General features: G+C 39.7%; 1 protein-coding gene across 1 annotated transcript in view; it reads right to left on the bottom strand.

Annotated features, from left to right (window-relative positions):
* MYO3A (myosin IIIA) overlaps window positions 1-20550 on the bottom strand; it is a 126144-nt gene that overhangs the window by 11663 nt on the left and 93931 nt on the right. Inside the window, exons 23-30 of the mRNA XM_010562842.1 lie at window positions 19160-19239; window positions 18451-18528; window positions 16177-16382; window positions 13977-14088; window positions 12301-12463; window positions 8380-8503; window positions 6296-7274; window positions 5461-5599 (exon numbers count right to left, since the gene is read on the bottom strand). Coding sequence (XP_010561144.1) covers window positions 5461-5599; window positions 6296-7274; window positions 8380-8503; window positions 12301-12463; window positions 13977-14088; window positions 16177-16382; window positions 18451-18528; window positions 19160-19239 — 1881 coding nt within the window. The remainder of the gene's footprint in view (window positions 1-5460; window positions 5600-6295; window positions 7275-8379; window positions 8504-12300; window positions 12464-13976; window positions 14089-16176; window positions 16383-18450; window positions 18529-19159; window positions 19240-20550) is intronic.

Below are 20550 nucleotides of genomic sequence, written 5' to 3'. Positions count from 1 at the left end.
AAAGGGCCACTCCAGTGGCTGAGAACAACCAGACAGCAGAAGCGCTTGACTAGCCTGCTTTTCTCCAGGGTAGTCAACACCTCAGTGCTCCCTGGCTGGCCACTCGCTTGCGAAGAAGAAAGACCGGCCAGTGAATACTGCTCTGCTCACCCACTGCTACACAGGCTCCCTTTTCCTTGCAAAGGCTGCCCATGAAACCCCCATAAATAGTGCTGCGGCAGCCTACAGCAGGAGGAATCCTGGATGAAAACCCTGCCTGTCTCACTGCTTCGTGTAGCTGGAAAGGTCCTCAGCTGCACCGGAGTTCCTCGTACCATGTGAATTTCATTCTAAATATAGAAAATTCTCTTCCTGAGATTTTGTACTTGAACTGTCATTTAATACTTAGAAGGATGGGCACCATTATTCATCTGGAGAAAAAAAAAAATTTGCTCCCATAATGATAAAATTCCCCTCACTTCAGGCTTTGACCTCAAAAAACTTGACAGTGGCCATTTGTGCATCTATTCTGACACCACAGTAACCCAAGGCTCACTAGCAGTCCAAAGGTGCAGTTCTGGGATGCAGCCATTAAGTTTAGCTGAAAGCATTTAGCAAGCAAATATAACCTACTCAGAAATTCAAGCCACAGGAATACTGTTTATTCCAGGAACCTCCTGCAGCTTACTTTATGCATTTTTATAAATACAAATAAATTCACTTAAGAACAACTTAACCTTGTGGATTTAAGATTCATTTAACCTTTTTGCTCATATGTTCTTTAAACTGCAGGCTTTGCATTTTTATTAAAATAAACAGTTTTGAAAATCTGAACATTTGTCACAGTATGCCATCCAGCTGTCCCACAGTTCCTTCCCTTCTATGGGTAGCAACATAATAAAATATTTTATCAGGGGAGCTGGTAAGTTCTCAAACTGAACAATGGCCACCTACCCACAGATGAAGGCAGACAGGTATTCCTATCTGGTACAGAGCTATAAAATACAATTCATGTGTTATAGATGTAAAAAGACATATAAAACTAGTGAAGCTGAGGAAGAAGCGTAAATAAATGTAAATGACCAAAGTAATTACAAATAGGTAAATACTACATGATTTAAAGAACTGCTAAAGCTCAACAATCCTTGCCTTCATAAGGGTAGGACAGCAAAGGTAGCCCTAGAGGGAAGCCTGCAGTAAAAGCATATCTTTCAGGAAATGTGTGTATATAAATTATACTGTAACACATAATGTAGGCAAGAGGACAGGAAGGCTGCTCCCTGTTTAATAGACAGTGGATCACTCACCACGTCTACCTGCTTCACTTTAGCATGATAGTCTGCAGTACATTACCTCAAGTCTTTGTTTTATGTAGTTATCTTACTATATTGCATACAGGAAGAAAGTACGATATCCAGAATGCTGATAACTTCTGTGTTGTACACAGCACAACCTAAATGAACTGCACCCAGGTGTATTTTTACTTAAATATTCTCTACATCTAGTTAGATCATGTTTGCTGTAATAAACATTTACTTAAGACGATGCAGCTTTGTGACTGAGTTCTGTAATGTTTAGGCTCCAACCGGCTCAGAGGCAAGCTAGGGAATTACTGCAGTGTATTCTCTTACTTCAATATCCTGTGCATTGGTCATAGCTGGAACAGAAACAGTTTTCCTGTCGTGTGAATTATGTTCAAATGTAGAAAAAGAAAGTTCACATTCCACACCAAGACAGGTCTTTCAAGTGGACTGGTCAGAAGTTATAAATATGGCCGTGGGAATGTGAGAAATCACGGCTCAGGTCCCTGCTGCCATCGCTCCATACCCTAGGTGAGCGGCTGAGCCTGGCGTCCACTGTCAAACCCACCATGGTGCAGAGAGTGAAACTTCACATCATGGCTGGGAAGGCTGGCAGAACACAGCACTTAACCAGAACCCGGCTGGCCTTCCTTGGCGCTTTTTTAAAGTTCAATGTCTAGCAAAAGTCACCTTCATTACATTTATCATGAGTAGCCACACACATTGTACGAGGTAATTGGGTCAACAAGAGAACACAGCAAACACAAACTATGGCTGCTCAGCTCAGACCAGCTGGGCAAGAAGGGCCAAGAAGCCAGACCCAGCTCAAAGTATAATACTGCCTCTTGTATCAAGGGAAAGTTTGCTACAGAAAGACTGGGAACAAGAGTTCTGTCAAGAACTGGAGGAGGACTGGTTTTGGGGTGGTTTGACTTACTGGAGCAGAGCATTCAGTAAGTGACTAGCTGGACAGCAGTAAATAGGCTGGAGGGGCTAGTTTGGTTTGAGATAGAAGGGGCCAACTCATGCTTTACAGTGTTTAAGGGCTGGTAGGATAACTTTAGCTGGCCTGTGCTTTAGTGACACATTTCTCTATAGTGAGTTCAGTCATTGCCTCTTAGTCAAATAGCACCCACTATTTCATTTTAAATGCATTCAGCTTTGGAAAGGGTAACTCCTTCTGAGCCCTGTACTCACCTTGTCTACATGCCAGCTTGCAGCAATTTAATCAAAACTAAAAGCATGTGTCCACCATATTTATTTTGAAAAAAAATTTTGTTAAAATTCTGCAGGAGCCATCTTGAAATGAGCATGCCTTGACTGAAAAGTATGTTTTAATCTATATGAATATGAGCATTCAGGATTCTCTTTTTGATTCTTCCTACTGTTTTAAAGTTATGATTGCTATTGCTGACATTTTTTGTAAAAGACAATTAGTCAAAATAGAAAACATTCAATTTTTGCATGCATAAGATAAAGAGAAGAAAAGGGGAGGCTTGTAATTTATCAGAATTTTCTTACAGATTTTGCCCGATGCACAAAAGAGCTAAGTGCTGTCACATCACACATACAGACATTTGTCAGGAGAAAACATAGAGAAAATAAATCCTCCTTTTGTTCAGCCCACCCAACATTACCTGGTAAAAAAATTTTATTTCCTTTTATTTATTAAAATGAGGTCAAAGACCTGGTCTCTTGTGCAACTCAACAACTGTTTCAGTGTTGTCTTAAAAAGCATTTTGACTTGGTTCAAAGAAATGTATGACTTTTTTCAGTGTTCAAAACGATACAACACAGTACTTCCACACACCTTACCACTGGAAAACTGCTGTATTATGACACCACAGAGTTTTAAAGCAGTGGGACATATTCAGAGATGAAGGGAAGTGGTTGACCGGTCACCACTTTAAGCAGGGTTGCATGCACAGGTGAGAAACCCTGGCATCCTTTTGCCTCCTGTAGAGCTACTTAAATTTATAGCAATGTGAAGGGTAGACTTTGCTCCATTTTGCACGTCATGGAAATACTGGTACATTTTCACCTGGTTCACTTGTGTAAGTAATGAGATCTTTAACTGATAAACCAGGGATTTTTTTATTCCTTTTCCCTCTACCTATCTTCTCTAGTTTCTGTAGGAAAATGTCTAAGAACCAAGAGTTATTTTCCAAAGCATGCATTTTTAATTCCTCAAGTTTACCTTGTCAAAAATCAGCAATATTTAATAGAGCACTCAGTACAAACCCATTAATGACAATCACAAACATTGCTCTGTCTTTAATGAAAGATCATTGCACTTAGTCTTCCATTTCACATTTCTTTTCTCTTGCAGACTTTGATCTTGGAAACATGCTGAACTACATAGATTATCTATCAGCAGCCAGTTTACAGTTAGAGGTTTAGCTTTGGTAAACAGCAAGCCCTCATTTCACCAGCTTGCCCATTTGAGAGGACTGCAAAGCAGGGCTGAAATACTTCTAGGATCTCTTCAGTGAAGCCATGGGAACAGAAAGAAGTATTGGCATACATGAAACTGAATCCACAATGTTATAGTGAAAATAGCTGTCCTGGTTTTGGCTGGGATAGAGTTAATTTTCTTTCTAGTAGCTGGTATAGTGTTATGTTTTGGGTTCAGTATGAGAATAATGTCGATAACACACTGATGTTTTCAGTTGTTGCCAAGTAATGATTATACTAAGTCAAGGATTTTTCAGCTTCCGATGCCCAGCCAGCAAGAAGGCTGGAGGGGCACAAGAAGCTGGGAGGGGACAGAGCCAGGGCAGCTGACCCAAACTGGCCAAAGGGGTATTCCATACCATGTGATGTCATGCCCAGTATATAAACTGGGGGGCGTTGGCTTGGGGGGCGGATCGCTGCTTGGGGACTAACTGGGTATTGGCTGGGGAGTGGTGAGCAATTGCATTGTGCATCACTTGTTTTGTATAGTCCAATTCTTTTATTATTATTAACATCATCATAATTTTCTTCCTTTCTGTCCTATTAAGCTGTCTTTATCTCAAATCACGAGTTTTACTTTTTCTTCCTGATTTTCTCCCCCATCCCACTGGGTGGGGGGAAGTGAGTGAGCGGCTGTGTTGTGCCTAGTTGCTGGCTGGGGTTAAACCACGACAATAGTACAATTAGCTCTGGGCAGCGAGGGACAGTCCTGGATATGACCCCAGCTGTGCAGAGGCGAGCAGAGATCTTCCCCAGAGGCAGTGCAGTGGCGTGGGCTGGCACAAGGTCCCTGCAGAAATGGAGACCTACCCAGCGATCTGCAACGTTTGCTCTCATCTTCCTCCACATCTGCAGCCCAAGACACAAGCTGAGGAAATCCCGTTACATCTATTCCAACTGAAGAGGCTTGAGCAGCTCAGTCAGCTCTTTGTGGATCTCCTCGTGGGGCACAGGTCTTAATGATGTGCATGCTCTGAATCCCATGTTTTCCACCTTTATTCTCCCAGTACTCCTCCCCACTGCCACCGAACCGGCTCCAAGCATGCTTGCATTTTGGGAACCCCCACTGACCATGTTAACTGGAATATAAATAACTTCGGAGTGTACCTTCAGAGGTAATGTCCTCTTAAGTGCGTGAGTTAAATAGGTGCCAATTATTAATAAAACTTTAATTGTAATTTTAAGGACATACCCACCAATATGGGTAGAAGTTACAAGTTCTAATAGCCTCATTTGTATTTGTGGATAGCTAAACTTTACTCAGCATATGTGTGACAAACTTTGGTAAATTGTTTGACATAGTATCTAAAAAAATATTTTGTTTTTAAAACATAGTCCCATACCTTACCAATAGCACACACAGTTGAGCAACATATGAGTGAAAAAGAGCCAATGTGGAATTTTTACCAAATGAAAGTATTGCTAGAAATGCTATGCCTAGGCTTCACAATGATTCATTCACCAATCTTAAGAAGCACTGAAACAAAATACCACAAAAAATGGTAAATATGCAAATCCCAACCAGGCTTGGATATTTCGCTGGAAACTATGTTCCAGACATGTACTGATACAGGGCATAGTACAAAAATGTACAGCCTGAGTTATATTAGAAGCCAGAGCTAACTCATTTACTAGTTCCCTGGCCTTTAAAAACATGACTAGGAGTCAATTCTTGACAGTCCTGTTTACAAATGAAAATTCTGCTAACAGTAAGGTTCAACATTACCTGGCTGACAAACATGAGAAGAAAGTCGGCCATTAGGTTGCTTATCTTTGGACAGCTTCACGGGTTTCAGCTGATGTGACAATATCATTTCATTCAATTTTTGCTGCAATGCTAAGTAGTCTTCGGATAATTTTGATATCTGAAAAATATAACACAGGATTTTACATTATTATATATATAAGTATACATGTTCCAAGGTAATCAAAGGTAAAATAGTGGACTAGAGAATGAATTTAAAAGGTATTGCTCTGCCTACTGCAGTGTAGACCCCTACAACAGTTAACTCCCATACCCCTTAAAAAAGAAAGAAAAAAAGATGAAGAAAAAAAAGACATGTAGGAAACTCCACACTACAGCCCAGTCCTGCAGCTACTTCATAGTGGTTCACACATGTGAGCGGATGGTGCCTTGCTAATGCAGAATAGCTTCTACAGCTGTAGGCATACTTCTCTGCACATGTGTGAGTCCCTGACATTGACACAGCCACCTTTAGTTTCATTTACAGAGACTTTTCACAAGTTTACTGAATTAAGGTCCTTGCCTGGTAAACGCACATTTCAACAAACAAAGGCAAAGCTTCTGCATTTAGCCTAAACCAGGTTAAAACTAACATAATTTTTTGCCAGTGCTCTAACTTTGTCTTTCCCTTCTTCCTGAAAAGGGTATTTTTCTGTTGCAGCCCAAAATATGCATTTTTATAGAACACTCATTACAAAATCTCAGTCTTAGTTTAGAGACTAAAACCTTGGTGCCACTGAAGCCAGTAAAATAACTCTGCCATTCTGTTATTGCTCAGAGTATTATGCTCAACATACATAGCTTATGAGCTTCTTACCTGCCGCGAAAAAGCTGCCAAATCACAAGCATCTTTCTCCGAGTCTCCCTTCGGTGTCTTAGAGTCTTCAGTCTCCTTACTGGTGCTTTTCCTATCTTCTGCTGTTCGGGGATCATTTTTTTGAACATGTACTGCTTCTGTTGGCTCCTTTGTAGTTTTCTCTTGACTTTTGCAAGGTAGTTTCCCTTCTTTTCTGAGTTGTCCCCTCCTTCTGTAACCCCGGTAACTGCTCTGAATAACCACTGCTGCCTTCTCTTTGTCTTCTGAACCTTGTTTTTCTGCCTCAACTTGCTTCCGTGAGCCTCTTAGTGACTCTTTTCTTGTAATTCCTTTACATCCTGTAGGCATCACTGCTTCATGTTTCAGGTGGTTTCTTTCCATATCCCTGTCAGTCCTGGGCTGGACCACAGCTGATTCTTGATTTTGCCCATCTGCACTGAGCTTATCTTGATTATTTTGCTCTTGCTGGGGACTAGGTTTAACGGTGATTTTGACAGTAGATTTGCTGGACAACTCGTCCAAAAAGGCCTGTTCTTCACCTTTACCAACATGTTTTACTGCAGGGTTCTGCTTCACAGAAGCTCCCTCTCCTTCAGTAGATGTTTTCTGTTGCTCCTGGACATTCCCTGTGTCACTGCACCCAGAGCACTTGCTGTCAGTAACAGCATCAGCTTCATCTTGAGTCTCCTCGTTTGCTGCTTCTTCCAGTGTATCATTTTGAGCTGGCTGCAGTTGTGCTTCAAGGAATTCCACAGCAGATAATTCTTCCTCTGCTATTTTTTCATGCTGTTCCTTTATTTTTTTACGGACTTTGTAGCCTCTGTAATGGCTCTGAACAATGACAACTGCTTCTTCTTCTGTTTTAGGAAGGGTACTCTTCACTCTGGCTGGACTTTCCTCATTATCTTGAAGTTCTTCATCCTTTTCCTTTTCAGTAATGGATGCTACATTTTCAGTTTGTTTCTTTCTAAGTGATTCCCTGAATGAAATAGAGTTTTGGGCAAAAATTATAGCTGAAGGAGATGAAGGATAGTGACAACTTTACAACTACCTTTGGTGGTGTTTGTGTACTAAATGGCAATTTGGTACATTGCAACCTGGGAAAGATTTAGTGCGTATAGCTGGAATTAAAGGCAGCAAACTAATCTCTGTCTTTCTGATGATTATTTCTTAAAGTGAAAAGGGACATCCTTGTTAAACTCTTCACAGAAAATTGCTAGGGGGACAACCTAGGCTGCATGAGGCCTGATAAAACAGTAAAGAATTAATTTAAATGTTAATAAAAACATAAGGCAGAAACTTTTTAGCACTTCAAATATGTATAAATACACACAATCCTAAATGTATTCATGAAAGAGAAGTGCCTCAAGTCTCACTAGGAATGCAAAAAGAATGATCCTGGGCGTAGGTCCAGGTCAAATTTAAAAGACCTAACATTTCCTAAACTGTCTTTAAATCTCGAATCTGCCACCCTGTTCCTTCCCTCTGAAAGAATCTGGACTCTTTCACAGCTGTTTTCCACCTCTCTGGACTAGTCTCCACCTACTTAAATGCTATCACTGAAAAAATAATGGTGATAAGCAAAGTGCTACTAGCTCCATTTCAGAGATTGGGACCACAGTCATATTGCAGGGGTATTTAGAATGTGATTCACCTCACCTGACTTCTAGCTGTTTGATCTGAGCAAGACATCTAGGTTCCTGCGGTCATCACCTATGCTTATCTCAGTGACTTAAGATGAGAAGAACAGTTCCTTGCAGATGCCTATTTCTCACTTTTGTCTGAGCATTTTTTATGATGAGCTAGTTCCAAAAAGAGACTCATCTACAGATTACGTTAACATTACAGGTAAGCACGATACTGTTGATCTTTCCCCTAAATATGCCTTTATTCCCTGGGCTTAAAAATATAAGAAAATTGGCTACTGACATTAAAAACCTCCACATAAATGTACATTACCTCTCCAGACATATATAGAATAATCCTAGTTTGCTTCACTTTTAGCTTACATCGCTGTTCTTCAGCAGTGTAGTTACTGAAAAGTGACACATTTGAGTGACATAAGAGAGACAAAATAACACTACCTCCTCCTTTTGAAGATCTTCCTCTCCTTATATCCCCTGTAGTGAGACTGAATTGTTATTGCTGCTTTGTTTCTTGTCTCAGTTAGTTCTTTTCTCTTCTTCCTGAGTAAGTATCCTCTGGCAACTGACACAAATTGTAATACAAACCAACCTTAGACAACAAGCAATGCATGTCCCACACATTTCAGAGAGTCAAATGATAACAGCATTAAACAAAAACCAATAACAAAATATGGATCGGGGTGTTTATTATGATTACACTTCATCTGAAATTATTCTGTCCCACAAAACTTTTTTGAGATTTCAGAAAGCTGTACCCATTCTACATGAGGATATAAACAAGCTCTTTCTTTGCATTTTATTGGACTAAAGAAAATACGGGAAGATGCAGAATGAAGCAGAAGCATAGTGCTATAGAAGTGTCTCTAGAACACAATGCTCTCAGCTTCAGGTACCTGCTTTGCCTGATTTAGGCAACTGATTTAACTCAGTCTTTCATTTCCCTGGGAAACACCTGATTATCAGGCTGTAGAGATTACCAGGCTCTCTTCTGGCACAGGCCTGGAATTAGCTGAACAGTCAATAGATCAGAGAAAAACTGAAAATTTTATAGCTCAGCAGTTACAGAAGACTTAGCTCATGCTCCTTTTGCAAAGACTCATTATTCAAAATGAAAAAGCTCAGCATGAAGGATGTGCTAAGCTCCACAGTAACCAGGTGCACTGTGGCAAGGGTACTACTCACTGCTTGTGCTTTGTAGGAGGCACAAGTTCAAGCTTCTGGTCTGAACCAGGATGAGTAAGGACTCAAAGATACGTCTTCCCTGAGACATGTAGGTGCTGACTTGTCACTGGGGGCTTAATGCAGTTGCCAGCACATAGGTATCTAGTGCTGTCTGAAGTGCTCCAGAATAGCCAAGGCATCTACATTGAGCAGGCAGAAAGAACAAGACAGATGGGACTTTCTGGAGAAAGTTGGGTATACCACATGAAATGAAGCTGGAGGCCAGGCAAGATAACCTAGGGTATCTAAAATGACACTAGATACCAATATGGGGGCAAATGAACTGAGCATTTGGTAGTTTTGAATAAAATGAATCCAACTCTAGGCTCTGCTGACTATAAGAGGAGTTTAGACACCTAGGTCACTTTTAGACATCTACACTGAAGTGTCTTAATCAGAAAGTGAACTGCATTCAGAATGCTGCTTCTAAAATTCCTGAACTTGCAAATGATTTCCTAATGGGAACTGGCACAGTCTCTACAGTGCTGTGATTTGGACAAGTCTGCAATTCCAGGGATTCAGCGCAAATCCGCTAATCCCTGGCAAAATGAAAAGAACATAGTGTTTTGTCAAAATATTTCTGTTGAACTCTAATTCCAAATGCAGTATCAAGACTATGGGGATAGAGGATTCAGGTGATTTAAATACCCTGAGGAGATGGTAGATATGGGAGCTCTTACTCCAACTCTGCTGAGTGCTTTGCAGCACAGGGAAAGGTCAAGCTCACTTAAGAATGGGAAGGGAGCATAAACAGTCTATTCTAACACATTCATATAACTTGGTGATAGGCTTTATTTGCTTTAGCATTCCCTACTCATAATTTAGACCAACTTGGGCTCCACTAGATGCAGTGGTTCAGTGTAAGAAGCATTCTATAAAACGGACATAAATTACATCTTGATAATTGGATATAGAGTAAAGGAACCCAAATAGTTATTAGAAGTGGCACAATTGGTTTTTATATTGCAGTCTGACAGGGCCTTAGAAAAGTGCAAATTGTAAAGCACTTGGAATACTTCTAGAATTTCTTGGACTTCTGAGCCAATCCTCATTCCATTTTCATACAAAAGCAACTCAACAGGAGTTACTTTGAAATAAATCAAGTTACATGTCAATGGACATGCCAATATAAGCTAAGTCTGGTCTTTTTGGATTTATTCTGGTTCATCTTTGAAGTTTCCTGAGAACTCTGTTATGAGATAGTACCTGTCTAAGCTTTGTTTTCAAACTGGTAAAGGATTTTTTTATTGCTTTAGAAATAAATGGGGGAAAAAAACTGAGAGAGCTAAGTAAAAATGGACTTCCATTTTGTTCTGGTTTCTTGTGCATTGAAAAAAGTTGAAATGAAACTGCACATAGGACAGAGAAGGTGGACAAGAAGAAATATTGGGGAGATGAAGAAACAGAGCAAAGTGGTAAATTCATACTTTTGCATTTGCTAAATATCCTAATATAATTGACAACTTTCAGATGTGTAATTATTTTTGGCACATCACTGGATTTTACTCTGGTTTTATTGTTTTCTACACTGATGAAGTTCTACCAACTGCAGTGAAGTGCTCTTCAGTACACACTAACATTGTCTCAGTGCAATTAACAGATGCATCAGACAATGATTTAAAAGCAGCACTGGTGTTGGTATGTAGTCATGAAAGCATATCTGAGGTAGTTTAAATCGAGATAGCCTGGGTACTGGCAGCACTAGCTTATATTTGGGGTTACCACCTTTGTAATTACTGAAAGTGCTGTGCAGATTTGTGCCAGCTGTTTTCAGACCTGTGCCTCTAGTTGTACTGCTGCTGGTTTCAGAGCTGTCCAGAATACATCTGGCTCAGGGACATCTCTGCAAGGATGGGGGAAGACAGAAATATAGGGAGGAAAAAGGGATGTCACATAGCATACATCTGAGCCTAAGGTGATTATTGCTGCAGAAGAGAAGGAATATTTTGCTAGGTTGGATTCAGCGATGGCAAAAAAGAATCGGAGACGTAAGTGAAATTACAGGTTGCAGTCTTCTCAAACATAACTATTACTGATATGTAACAAAACCTATTGCTAATTAGAAGAGCATGCACACACACATTATATGCAGACAGGGTCATATGGAGCTTCAACAATACCAGCTGTAATACTTAGACATATCAGACTAGGAGTGAAAAGCTTGCTATGGCATTTAACCAGCCCACTTCACAGCTGCAGAAAGTGCCTCTAAGCCACTTTGAGGTACAGGTAACAGAATACATTGACTCGTTTCAACCACTGTATATAGATATATAATAGATAAATGATACCTCAGAATGTGTAAATGAGCACAGTCAACCAGTGTAGCTAGGTAATAGCAAAGAATCTGGATCAACATATTGCATATGGACAGCACATTAAAAGCCACAAAAGCAAACAATTCTTACTTGCTTGAAGTCTAGTAATAGATTCTTCCACTTTTTTATTACGTTTTGCATTTGTGTATTCTTTACGAGCAACAAACCCCCTGTAAGCTGAAAAGAGATGTCAAAAATTAAATAATCCATTAGGTACACAAAAAAGAAAAAAGTCTGGAAGGAATTACACACCCTCATTAAAATATTCATAAATATTCTGCAGGCTTTATCTTTCAAAAAAAAAAGGTGAACAAGCACAAGCAGTAAATCTACAAACCCCCTACATTTTCTGGTGAGTAAAGTTATTATGAATCAATACACAGCACAAGAGAATCAGAATGTAAAATACGATGATGTTTGAAACATATTAAAAATTTCAGTTGATGTCTCCATCAACAGTGTAATTGGTCTTATTATCTAGGATGGTTAATACATTTTATTTTCATTATTATATTATACAACCTTGTCAGAGCATGCCAGAATATTATTAATAACAGTATCATCTGTGCAATCACGTCCTTCCATTTTTAAAATTGCCTTTTAAATGTAACATTGATAAACATAACTTCAGTAAAGAGATTGTCATGACCTGGTTAAAAGAAGTTTTTCTTCATAAGAACAGATATCACCAAGTATAAGATATTTTGTCAAATGTAACAGCAGGAGAACAGCAAAATCCACATCCAGCATGCACATCCATCTATCAAGTGTACACTTGCACTAGCTTTAAGCAAAATGTTAAATGTTTTAAAGCTATTACCTGACTGTATTTTAATAGCACTTTGTTCCCTTTGTTCCTTTATCTTTTTGTATCTCCTTGAACCCAGCCACCCTCTGACACAAGCTTGAATCAAAATAATCATGTCGACTGTCTCCTTCCGCATTAAATTTAGCTGTTCCACGTGATAGTATTTGAGGAATACCTTAAAAAAAGTAGGCAGACAAGCAAAAGTTTCAGTTACCCTCCCGGGTCCTGTATTCACTCAATCCATTTAACATCAAGAGTTACAAGTTGGTTTCAAATGATGAACAGACTCTTTAGCTGTAGTACCTAAAGGATCATTCTTGTTAAAGATAGCATTTTCATTGTTTGGGGTGTTAGTTTACCTTACTCTGCCCTTCAACATCTTTTGTCAGTCCCTGCTTATTCATGCTTTCATGAGAAGATGTTTTAAAGTCCCAGTGCAAAACTTCAGTCTGCAACTGAAGTATAAATCTGTTTTCAAAACTACGAGGCTGACAGTTTTGCTAACCTGACAGATCTGATATATGTTACCTAAATGTGATCCAAATCTGGAACCTTCAACCTCTCTGCTTTCCAATTTTAAACCTAAGGCATTGTTTATTTAGTAAATTGCTTTTATCAAGCATGAAGCTCATAAAACCCCTGAAAAACTAGTCCAGCACAAGGGATACAAACACACTCCTGGTGTACATTAGGATAAAATAAAAAGTGTAGAAAGAGCTTGTGCAATTAAGACAATAATGATGCTTATTTTGCTGAATTCCCCCGATCTTTGATCACTTGATGGTACAGATGCAGGTTAAACCTAATTAAAGTAAAAGTAAGCTATAGATCTCACATCTCAAGATATGCTTCCTTTGGCTGCATGCTGTCCATTAGCCTCACTAAGACAGCAGGGGGAAATGAAGGTTGAGGAGGAGGTCATTTCATGGCTTCTGTCCCACCTATCCACGAAGATGTCTCAGAAGAACAGTTGTTTCTTTTACACTGAGGTGATTTCAAATAGTTTAGGATCCACCTCTCTCTCTCTCTCTCTCCATATCCTTCCTGGGCCCATCTGCTTCGTTAGCAAATAGAGAGACTTGGTGCAGTACTTGTCTGACGCTTCTTTTCTCTGGCAGACCTCCTGAGATCTGTCAACTGGGGGGTGGGTGGGTGTCCCTCTCTGGCACACTGAGATGACTACTGAACTGGAACCAAAAGAAGAGTATGGGAGCAGACGTGTTTCTCTTACAATAAAGTCTTCCGCCCACTTGATATATACGGGATCATCCTGCTATCCCCCCCCAGCAAAGTCTGCCACAGAGGCGTCAGGCTGGAAAGCCAAAACCTCTTCCTCTCCCTTTGTGAGTCTGATTGCTCCAGGGAAGAAGTGTAAGTTTTTTCCTTAAGAAAGCTTGGACTAAACTCACTGGGAACCTTACTACCACATTTTTTGAAAGAAAATGCAAGCAGTGTTGTTGTCACATACTGCTTTGCACTGTGGCCTCACTAAAGCTGATCAGAATTTTAACACTTTACAGGGTCAGGATTTCAGCCAGGTATCAGGGAACAGTACCCAGCAAAGGCTGTTTTTTTTAAACCAATAGAGACCAAGAGCTACCCCAACCAAATAGGTGAGAAAAAAAATTGCTTAATACGTTAACAATGACATGCTGCAATAACGCAGATACAGTGTATAAAACAATTACTTTAGTTTTTCCAAGAACCCAGTTGTCAAGGCGGGCTTTTTCCAAGATGGCAGCACAGGTTTCTGGGCTGACTGGAGGATCATCATTTGTTTTGTAACAGATGAGGTAATACCTAAAGACAAATACATGACTTTTTATTCCATTAATAGCGAGCAATAGATGCAAATACATTTAAACCATTCATTTAAATAATAAAAATAGTTGCATGAAAGAAAACTTAGTACTGAAAAAAACAAAACAGCATACGAAAGATTGCTGTGATTTATACGCAGTACTGAGAAACTCAATCAAAACTGGGTGAGTGACATATTGCACACCCTGGAGGGTTGTTTAATTCTGTATCAACACCAGAAGGCTTTTAAAAAGTGTGCAACCCAAGCAGAATTGTGCATCAGTTCTTTGCTGCTCTGTCTCTCTGCATTCTGTGAAAGTAATTTCAGTGGCAAAATAAAAATATTTTTAAAGTTTCTCTGCCTAAATTAGCTTCTTTCATATCTAGAAATGCCATGAAAATTTCGTATCTTCTCTCATGTGCTAGGCCATCTATCTTTGAGATAGTTAACATGATGTGAGATACATCCCAGCTCTTGTTACCTCCTTGGATTCAACTTTGCAGATACTTCTGGAACATATATGTGCCATTATGACATATCATATGTAAGCATTTAATCTGGCAAACTCATTACTCAGAATTAATTCTGACTAGGAAAAGAGGTCAGGATGCTCATGCATAAAAACTACCTGTAATGTACCAGCTCAGCTGCTGGGTAGGAAAGTTCTTGTGTGTTCCAGGACTTTCCAAAGTGCTCCATAACAAATGAATCATACCTATCTTGTTTTTTTTAATTCAGGAAAATTACATTAATTATGTGTGCTTCCTGACAGTACATTCTGCTTTTTTCTTGTTATTCAGCCTTTCTACACAAAGCTTGGGTTGCACTAGCTTTAAATAACAGTGACAATTTCCTCATGGAATAATAAAAAAGTGGTAATGTTGATTCCTGCATTATCACCAATTCCTGCAACTCCTTTTTTTTTTCCTTTTACTACACAATGAATTGGCTTATTTTTATTTGAACAAAATAATTTTGCCATTACGCCATGTCTACCTGTAACTCTCAATGACTGAAAAAAAAAAAAAAAGACAAGGAGATGACAGATACTTAATAAAAATCCCCTTTTGTCTGAGGATCATAGCCTCACTGCAATCAGGGGCGCAGTCTCTGGAGACCTACCCTGTTATACACTGCTTTCTTCTCCTTTACCTGAATAGTAAAATTTTGAATAAAAAGCAGTGACCAAAAGCCACAGCACATCTTGGTGCAGTGATAACTTGGTGCAGAGATGCTGCACTCCTCCAAAACAGTAATAGTTCCGGGATTATCTTTCCAGAAACAGTGCTATAAAAACTTCACTTTGTCCTTCCTCTCTCTCCTCATGCACCTGCAGCACTCTGCTGCTAGCTCTCTGTTTCTAGTGCACTATTACTTTTGAGTGCTTCTGTCTGAATGGGTGTTGCTTGCTTCTTCCCAGTTTTGATCTCCATTCCACAAATCTCAGTTCTGATTGAGGCAAATACTCAGTGTCTTTATTTGTAAGAGAGAACTACAGATTAAATGCTCAGGATTAATTTTTTGGTGTGGAGGAAGAAGAGATAATTAAAGGCATTACAAAATCATAGTAAGTTCATTACTCTTCTTTTTAACAAGTGAATAATACTTAGAAATTATATTTTAAACAAAACTGTGAATTTAATTAATTTCTCAGCCCTAGATTAGCAATACCAAATTATCATTCGCCCTGTACAAGCAGATGCTTGCTTGAACTTCAGGAGCTAAAGAAACTGTGGTGCTCCTTGGATGCTATGCTCCAAATTCTCAGCTTTAATTTGAAGCAATACATTTCTAAATCTCGGGTCTTTGAAGAAAACTTGCAGATTATACGCAAGATAATTTTTACCCAAATGCGCAGGGAGCCTGAAACAATTATCCTGAGATGCATCATCTTCCCCTACCAATCCAAAAAAGGTGACTAATCTTGTGCCTGAACTACTCTTTGTCATCCAGTCTGTAATCTTCTTTGCCACAGGAAATGTCTTTGTATTTTTTCTTTAAAGACCATGCCACAGACACTGCTGATGTTTAGCAAACACTGGGCAGCAATGATAGGAGGGAAAAGAGCTTCTTCACATCAATGTTACCGTTTTATGAAGTTAGCGAACAGTATACGGTGTGAATAACCCTGTCTTCGAATTCTTGCTGTCTCCAGAATTCCCGTGTAACGCAGCTGAACCAACACTTTTTCTTTGTCAAACTTGTTTGCCTGCCGGTCGTTGTTTGGCTTGATGCACCTAACAAAATGAGGCTGGCCGACGACCATTTTGGATAACAAATCCATCAGAGAATACTGCAAGAAAGTAACAAGATATCTGCCACCAGGATATTTATAAAACTTGTGTATAGGTCCACGTGTAGCTGAAATTTTATTTCATATGATCAGAATCGTGTCCAAACCCAATGACATTTCAGTAAGCTGGCACTTTAATGGTAGATGAAGTAAATGACCCAACAACAATTCTAGCTTTGATAAGATATCTAAGTTACTAGCATATACTACTTTAGAGAAACACTGATTCCAAATGGATGTACCAAATTCCACCCAGAACATTCTCACCAACTGCCATAATGTCTAACATATCGTAGAAACTCTCCTTACACTTATTTGCTTCTCCTGGAGCCTTGTTAGGTAATTACAGCCCACTTTTTCTTTCTCCTGTTGTCACCTATTTGAAGATCCTTATTCACCCAGACAGTAAATCATCCGTCTGCAGATGGGAAGTGGAAGAGCAGCAAGCCAGTAAATATTGCCATCCCTTCCTTAGACTGGAAGAAACAGAGGCTACCCCAGAAGAGGGGCTGCTTAAACTGCTCTGATCTAGCATGTCCTGTTCATTGTATAGGCTGATGGTGATACTATAGCTGCCCTGCCAAGAGGAAACTTTTGAGTAGGGCAAAAATAGAAGTACACAAAATCACAATTGCAAAGTTGCACTTTTCCCACCTCACCAGGGTACCAGGCTAGCAGAGGGGATGCAGTTTGTAGCTCCCCATGCCAACTGAGGTGAACCAGGCTGTAAAGAACCTTGACTGGTGTTTAGTAAAATTACTTCATGTGAGGATCTTATTAAAACACAAATGAAGAGGCTCATTCCTCAAGATTCAACCTGACTCGACAGAAAGAGGCAGCCAGGACGTAATGCAGTTCAGCAGTAGGTTGGATACATGAAACTAGTGTAGGACGTCAAAAACCATATGTTTCTTATTAAAATGTGCAATTCCATTCTGGACAGACGCTGCACCATGCAGCAAAGTGCTTAATTAGCTTCATCACTAGTGTGCCAATCGAAGACAAACAAGTATGACAGGCTAATGGATAGGGGTTTTTTCCACTCAGTCTGAGGTGGCAGATGCTTTTCTCAGTCACCCATAGATTTCTGCATATGAGTAAACCAGTGGGGCTGAAGCTGAATCTTCATTTAAGAGCATTAGCTAGCATGATCGGAGCAGGGATTTCCACTACAGAAAATAGTAACAGAAAAGTGTAAATATAATTAACTCATTTGCAGCCTCTGATGCTAGATGTGCTGGTAATGCACTGAATCACAGACATTAGGTTTGAATGAGATTCAATAAATTTTTCCATCTGGAACTTTAAAACACCATGCAGCTTTGGACCACCATGACACCTAGGCTGAAATGATCCTTTGCAGTCCACAAAGCTGTGCAATTTTATCTAATAAACAGTGATCTTGCTCCTTACTGTTCTCTGTCATAGACGGAAATGAACTCTTAAGGGTCTTAAGGGTAGATCACCTCTACCATCTTTATGTTTTTGCTGGGAGACATGACTAAATAAGAGTTGGAAATTCAGAGCTGAGCCCAAGTGAACCAACTCTGTGCACCACTTTGGAGGAAAGAATGCTCTTCACAGCTATTTTCTATTGCAGGACTTGCAGCACAGCCAGTGCTTGGGAAGGTCAAGAGCACTGCTGAAGGAGCCACAAGGGTGGACTCAGGACAGCCTCTGAGCAATGACCATCAAGATCTTTCTCTGGAGCTCATGCTTCAAATTAACTTTGCCCTCTTGCTTCTTAAACTCTTAAAGAAATGCTACACCACTAATGTCCAACCTCCCTTTATCTCCCTTGGTGGAAAAACAAGCAAGTGAAAAATCAATATTGATCATCATACATCATCGTGACAGAAACGTGGCTGTGTAATCAAGTACAATTAAAGATGAAACATCACAATCTCCTCTAGATCTTTGTACTGCACAGACCGCTGCATCATATGTGCACTTCACAAACTCTAAATGGACCACTGTTGACTCTAAGTTAACAGGTGCATTTCAAAAGGTGAAAGAATAAATATTCATTCTACTCTAGAAAAATTTATTGAAAGATCTGATATCTTACTCTAAAATAAGAAGCGACTGTCTGTGTTTTCATGCTGGTTGTCTCTCTTGGATGATGTCCGGTATCTCCTGCTTCATTCTATACAGATGAAGAAAGAAAATGACACTTTTTATCTCTGTTGAGCCTGTAGGCCCTTTCCAACTCCACAACAAAGCACCCCTCAGAGAACATAATTAATTTAAAAAAATGTATTCTAAACAGAAAAAGTTACAGCATGATCACTAGCACAAATCAGTTACACAAGTACATTACATTACTTTGCTACACAATACACAAATGTTCACACACAGAGGACACGATTTGATAATGCAGCATCTAAATAATTGCCACAAATAACCTGACAATGTCTGAGGTCCTGTCTGTTATTTCATCATCACTGTTATTTTGGTAGTTCTCTAAGGAACTTGACTACACGCCACACCAATATTTTAATTTCTCTTTTTGCTACAATACAGCTAGGAAACAATATTTTTTTTCCCCTGAAGTTGTTACAAAACTATAGCCAGAAAGAAGGGAAATGTTAGGTTTTTACCTCACGGAAGGAATATGAATTGCACAACACAAAGATATCCAGCTAAACAGAAAAGAAAATAGGAGAGGGAGAAAAACCAAGGAAGGGGTTACTTGCTTACTTTTAGTACCAATAATAGTATTGCCTTTCTAGTTTAAATTAGGGTTCAATGCAGAATCACGGAATCAGTCTTCTTACCTTTGTATGACTGATTGATTTCTGGGGGGTCCACATTTGGTAACTGATTGTAGTTTTGCTTTTAGTGTGTGCCAGGTTACCTATGGGAAGATGAAAGAAAGCAACCTACCAAAATGCTTCCATCTCGTCTAAACTAAAAACTATGCTGAACCACCTTATTCATGCCCCCAGTGTAACCATATAATTATAAAGGTCATTGACGTTTTCGGAGTATGTCCTCATTTCCCCTTTCACCCTTGGGATGGAACAAGCTCTGAAGAAGTTGCATGAAGATGGAACATGGGCTGAATTTTCCTCCTTCAGCACTTATGCCACCTACTAGAGCAAAAAAAATAAACAGACTGCTGCAGAAGGTAAGAAAGATACATCTTAGAGCATCCATGTGGTTTTACCCTAAGGATGTTATTGTACTATTCTAGTTCTAAGGCTACATGTATATTAGTCAAAAAAAAAAAAGGTGCTAGCACCCTTCTCTGGCCCTGAGGGCAAGTGACATGGCATGACTCAAATCTATACAGCTAAACTCTACACTTCACTACTCTTTTAACCTCCTGGTAAAAATAAGATGTTATCTTTCCACGGAGCTTGTTGGAAGCCATCACTGGCCTGTGCTTTCTCTTGAAGTGTGCCAGGTATCTGGGAGACTGCTAGCTGACATGGTCCAAAACTGTCCCAGGGAGGCATGCTAACAATTAATCAGAATGGGTAATCCTGTGGGAGTGCTTGAGCTACCGTTCAGTGGCCCTGTTTGGTTTACTAGCATAGACCTAGTCTTAAGACTCTAACCTTGGAATTCTCAATCAAGTAATACCTTTATTATGATGACTTGAAGGACTAGGCACATCGGAGTGGTTTACACAGACAGTGGTGTTCTAAAGGAATAATGAAAATTTTGCTGAGCTTTCCATCATGTCATGCTATGTTGATAAACCCCAACCATTGCTGCATGCTGCCATTGCTTCTGCTAATAACATAACACCTCTGGAATCTCACTTTCCACTGGGAGAGCCTGCAATCTCTCTGTGCTTAGCTACTATCAGTAAGAGGTGGACAAGAGCTGGATAAACAGCTGCAAATATACAGCATGCCAAGCTAATGCGTCATATATTATGTGATGATATCAAATACTAAACCTCCCTTGTGCTTAGCTGAATATCACAGAGTGGGAAGGAGAGAGAGACGATTACTCACACCTAACTTTAGCTATCTGAAAGTGAGGTGTCTACAGGATCACCCCAGTACTCAGTGGAGAGAGGCACCTTCAGAGGAGATTTATGTTATCCTAAGAGAAACACCTGAGATGATAGGCAAGATGGGTTGGACTCTGGGTGAACCTCTACATTTCCACTGTTCTAGATGAATAACTTAGATCAGAAATCTTTTAGTTGGCT

This window comes from Haliaeetus leucocephalus, unplaced genomic scaffold (assembly GCF_000737465.1).
Source record: "Haliaeetus leucocephalus isolate CR32 unplaced genomic scaffold, Haliaeetus_leucocephalus-4.0 Scaffold0, whole genome shotgun sequence".
Lineage (NCBI taxonomy): Eukaryota > Metazoa > Chordata > Aves > Accipitriformes > Accipitridae > Haliaeetus > Haliaeetus leucocephalus.
Note: the sequence above shows the minus strand (reverse complement) of the source record. Positions and strands in the feature narration are given on the sequence as shown.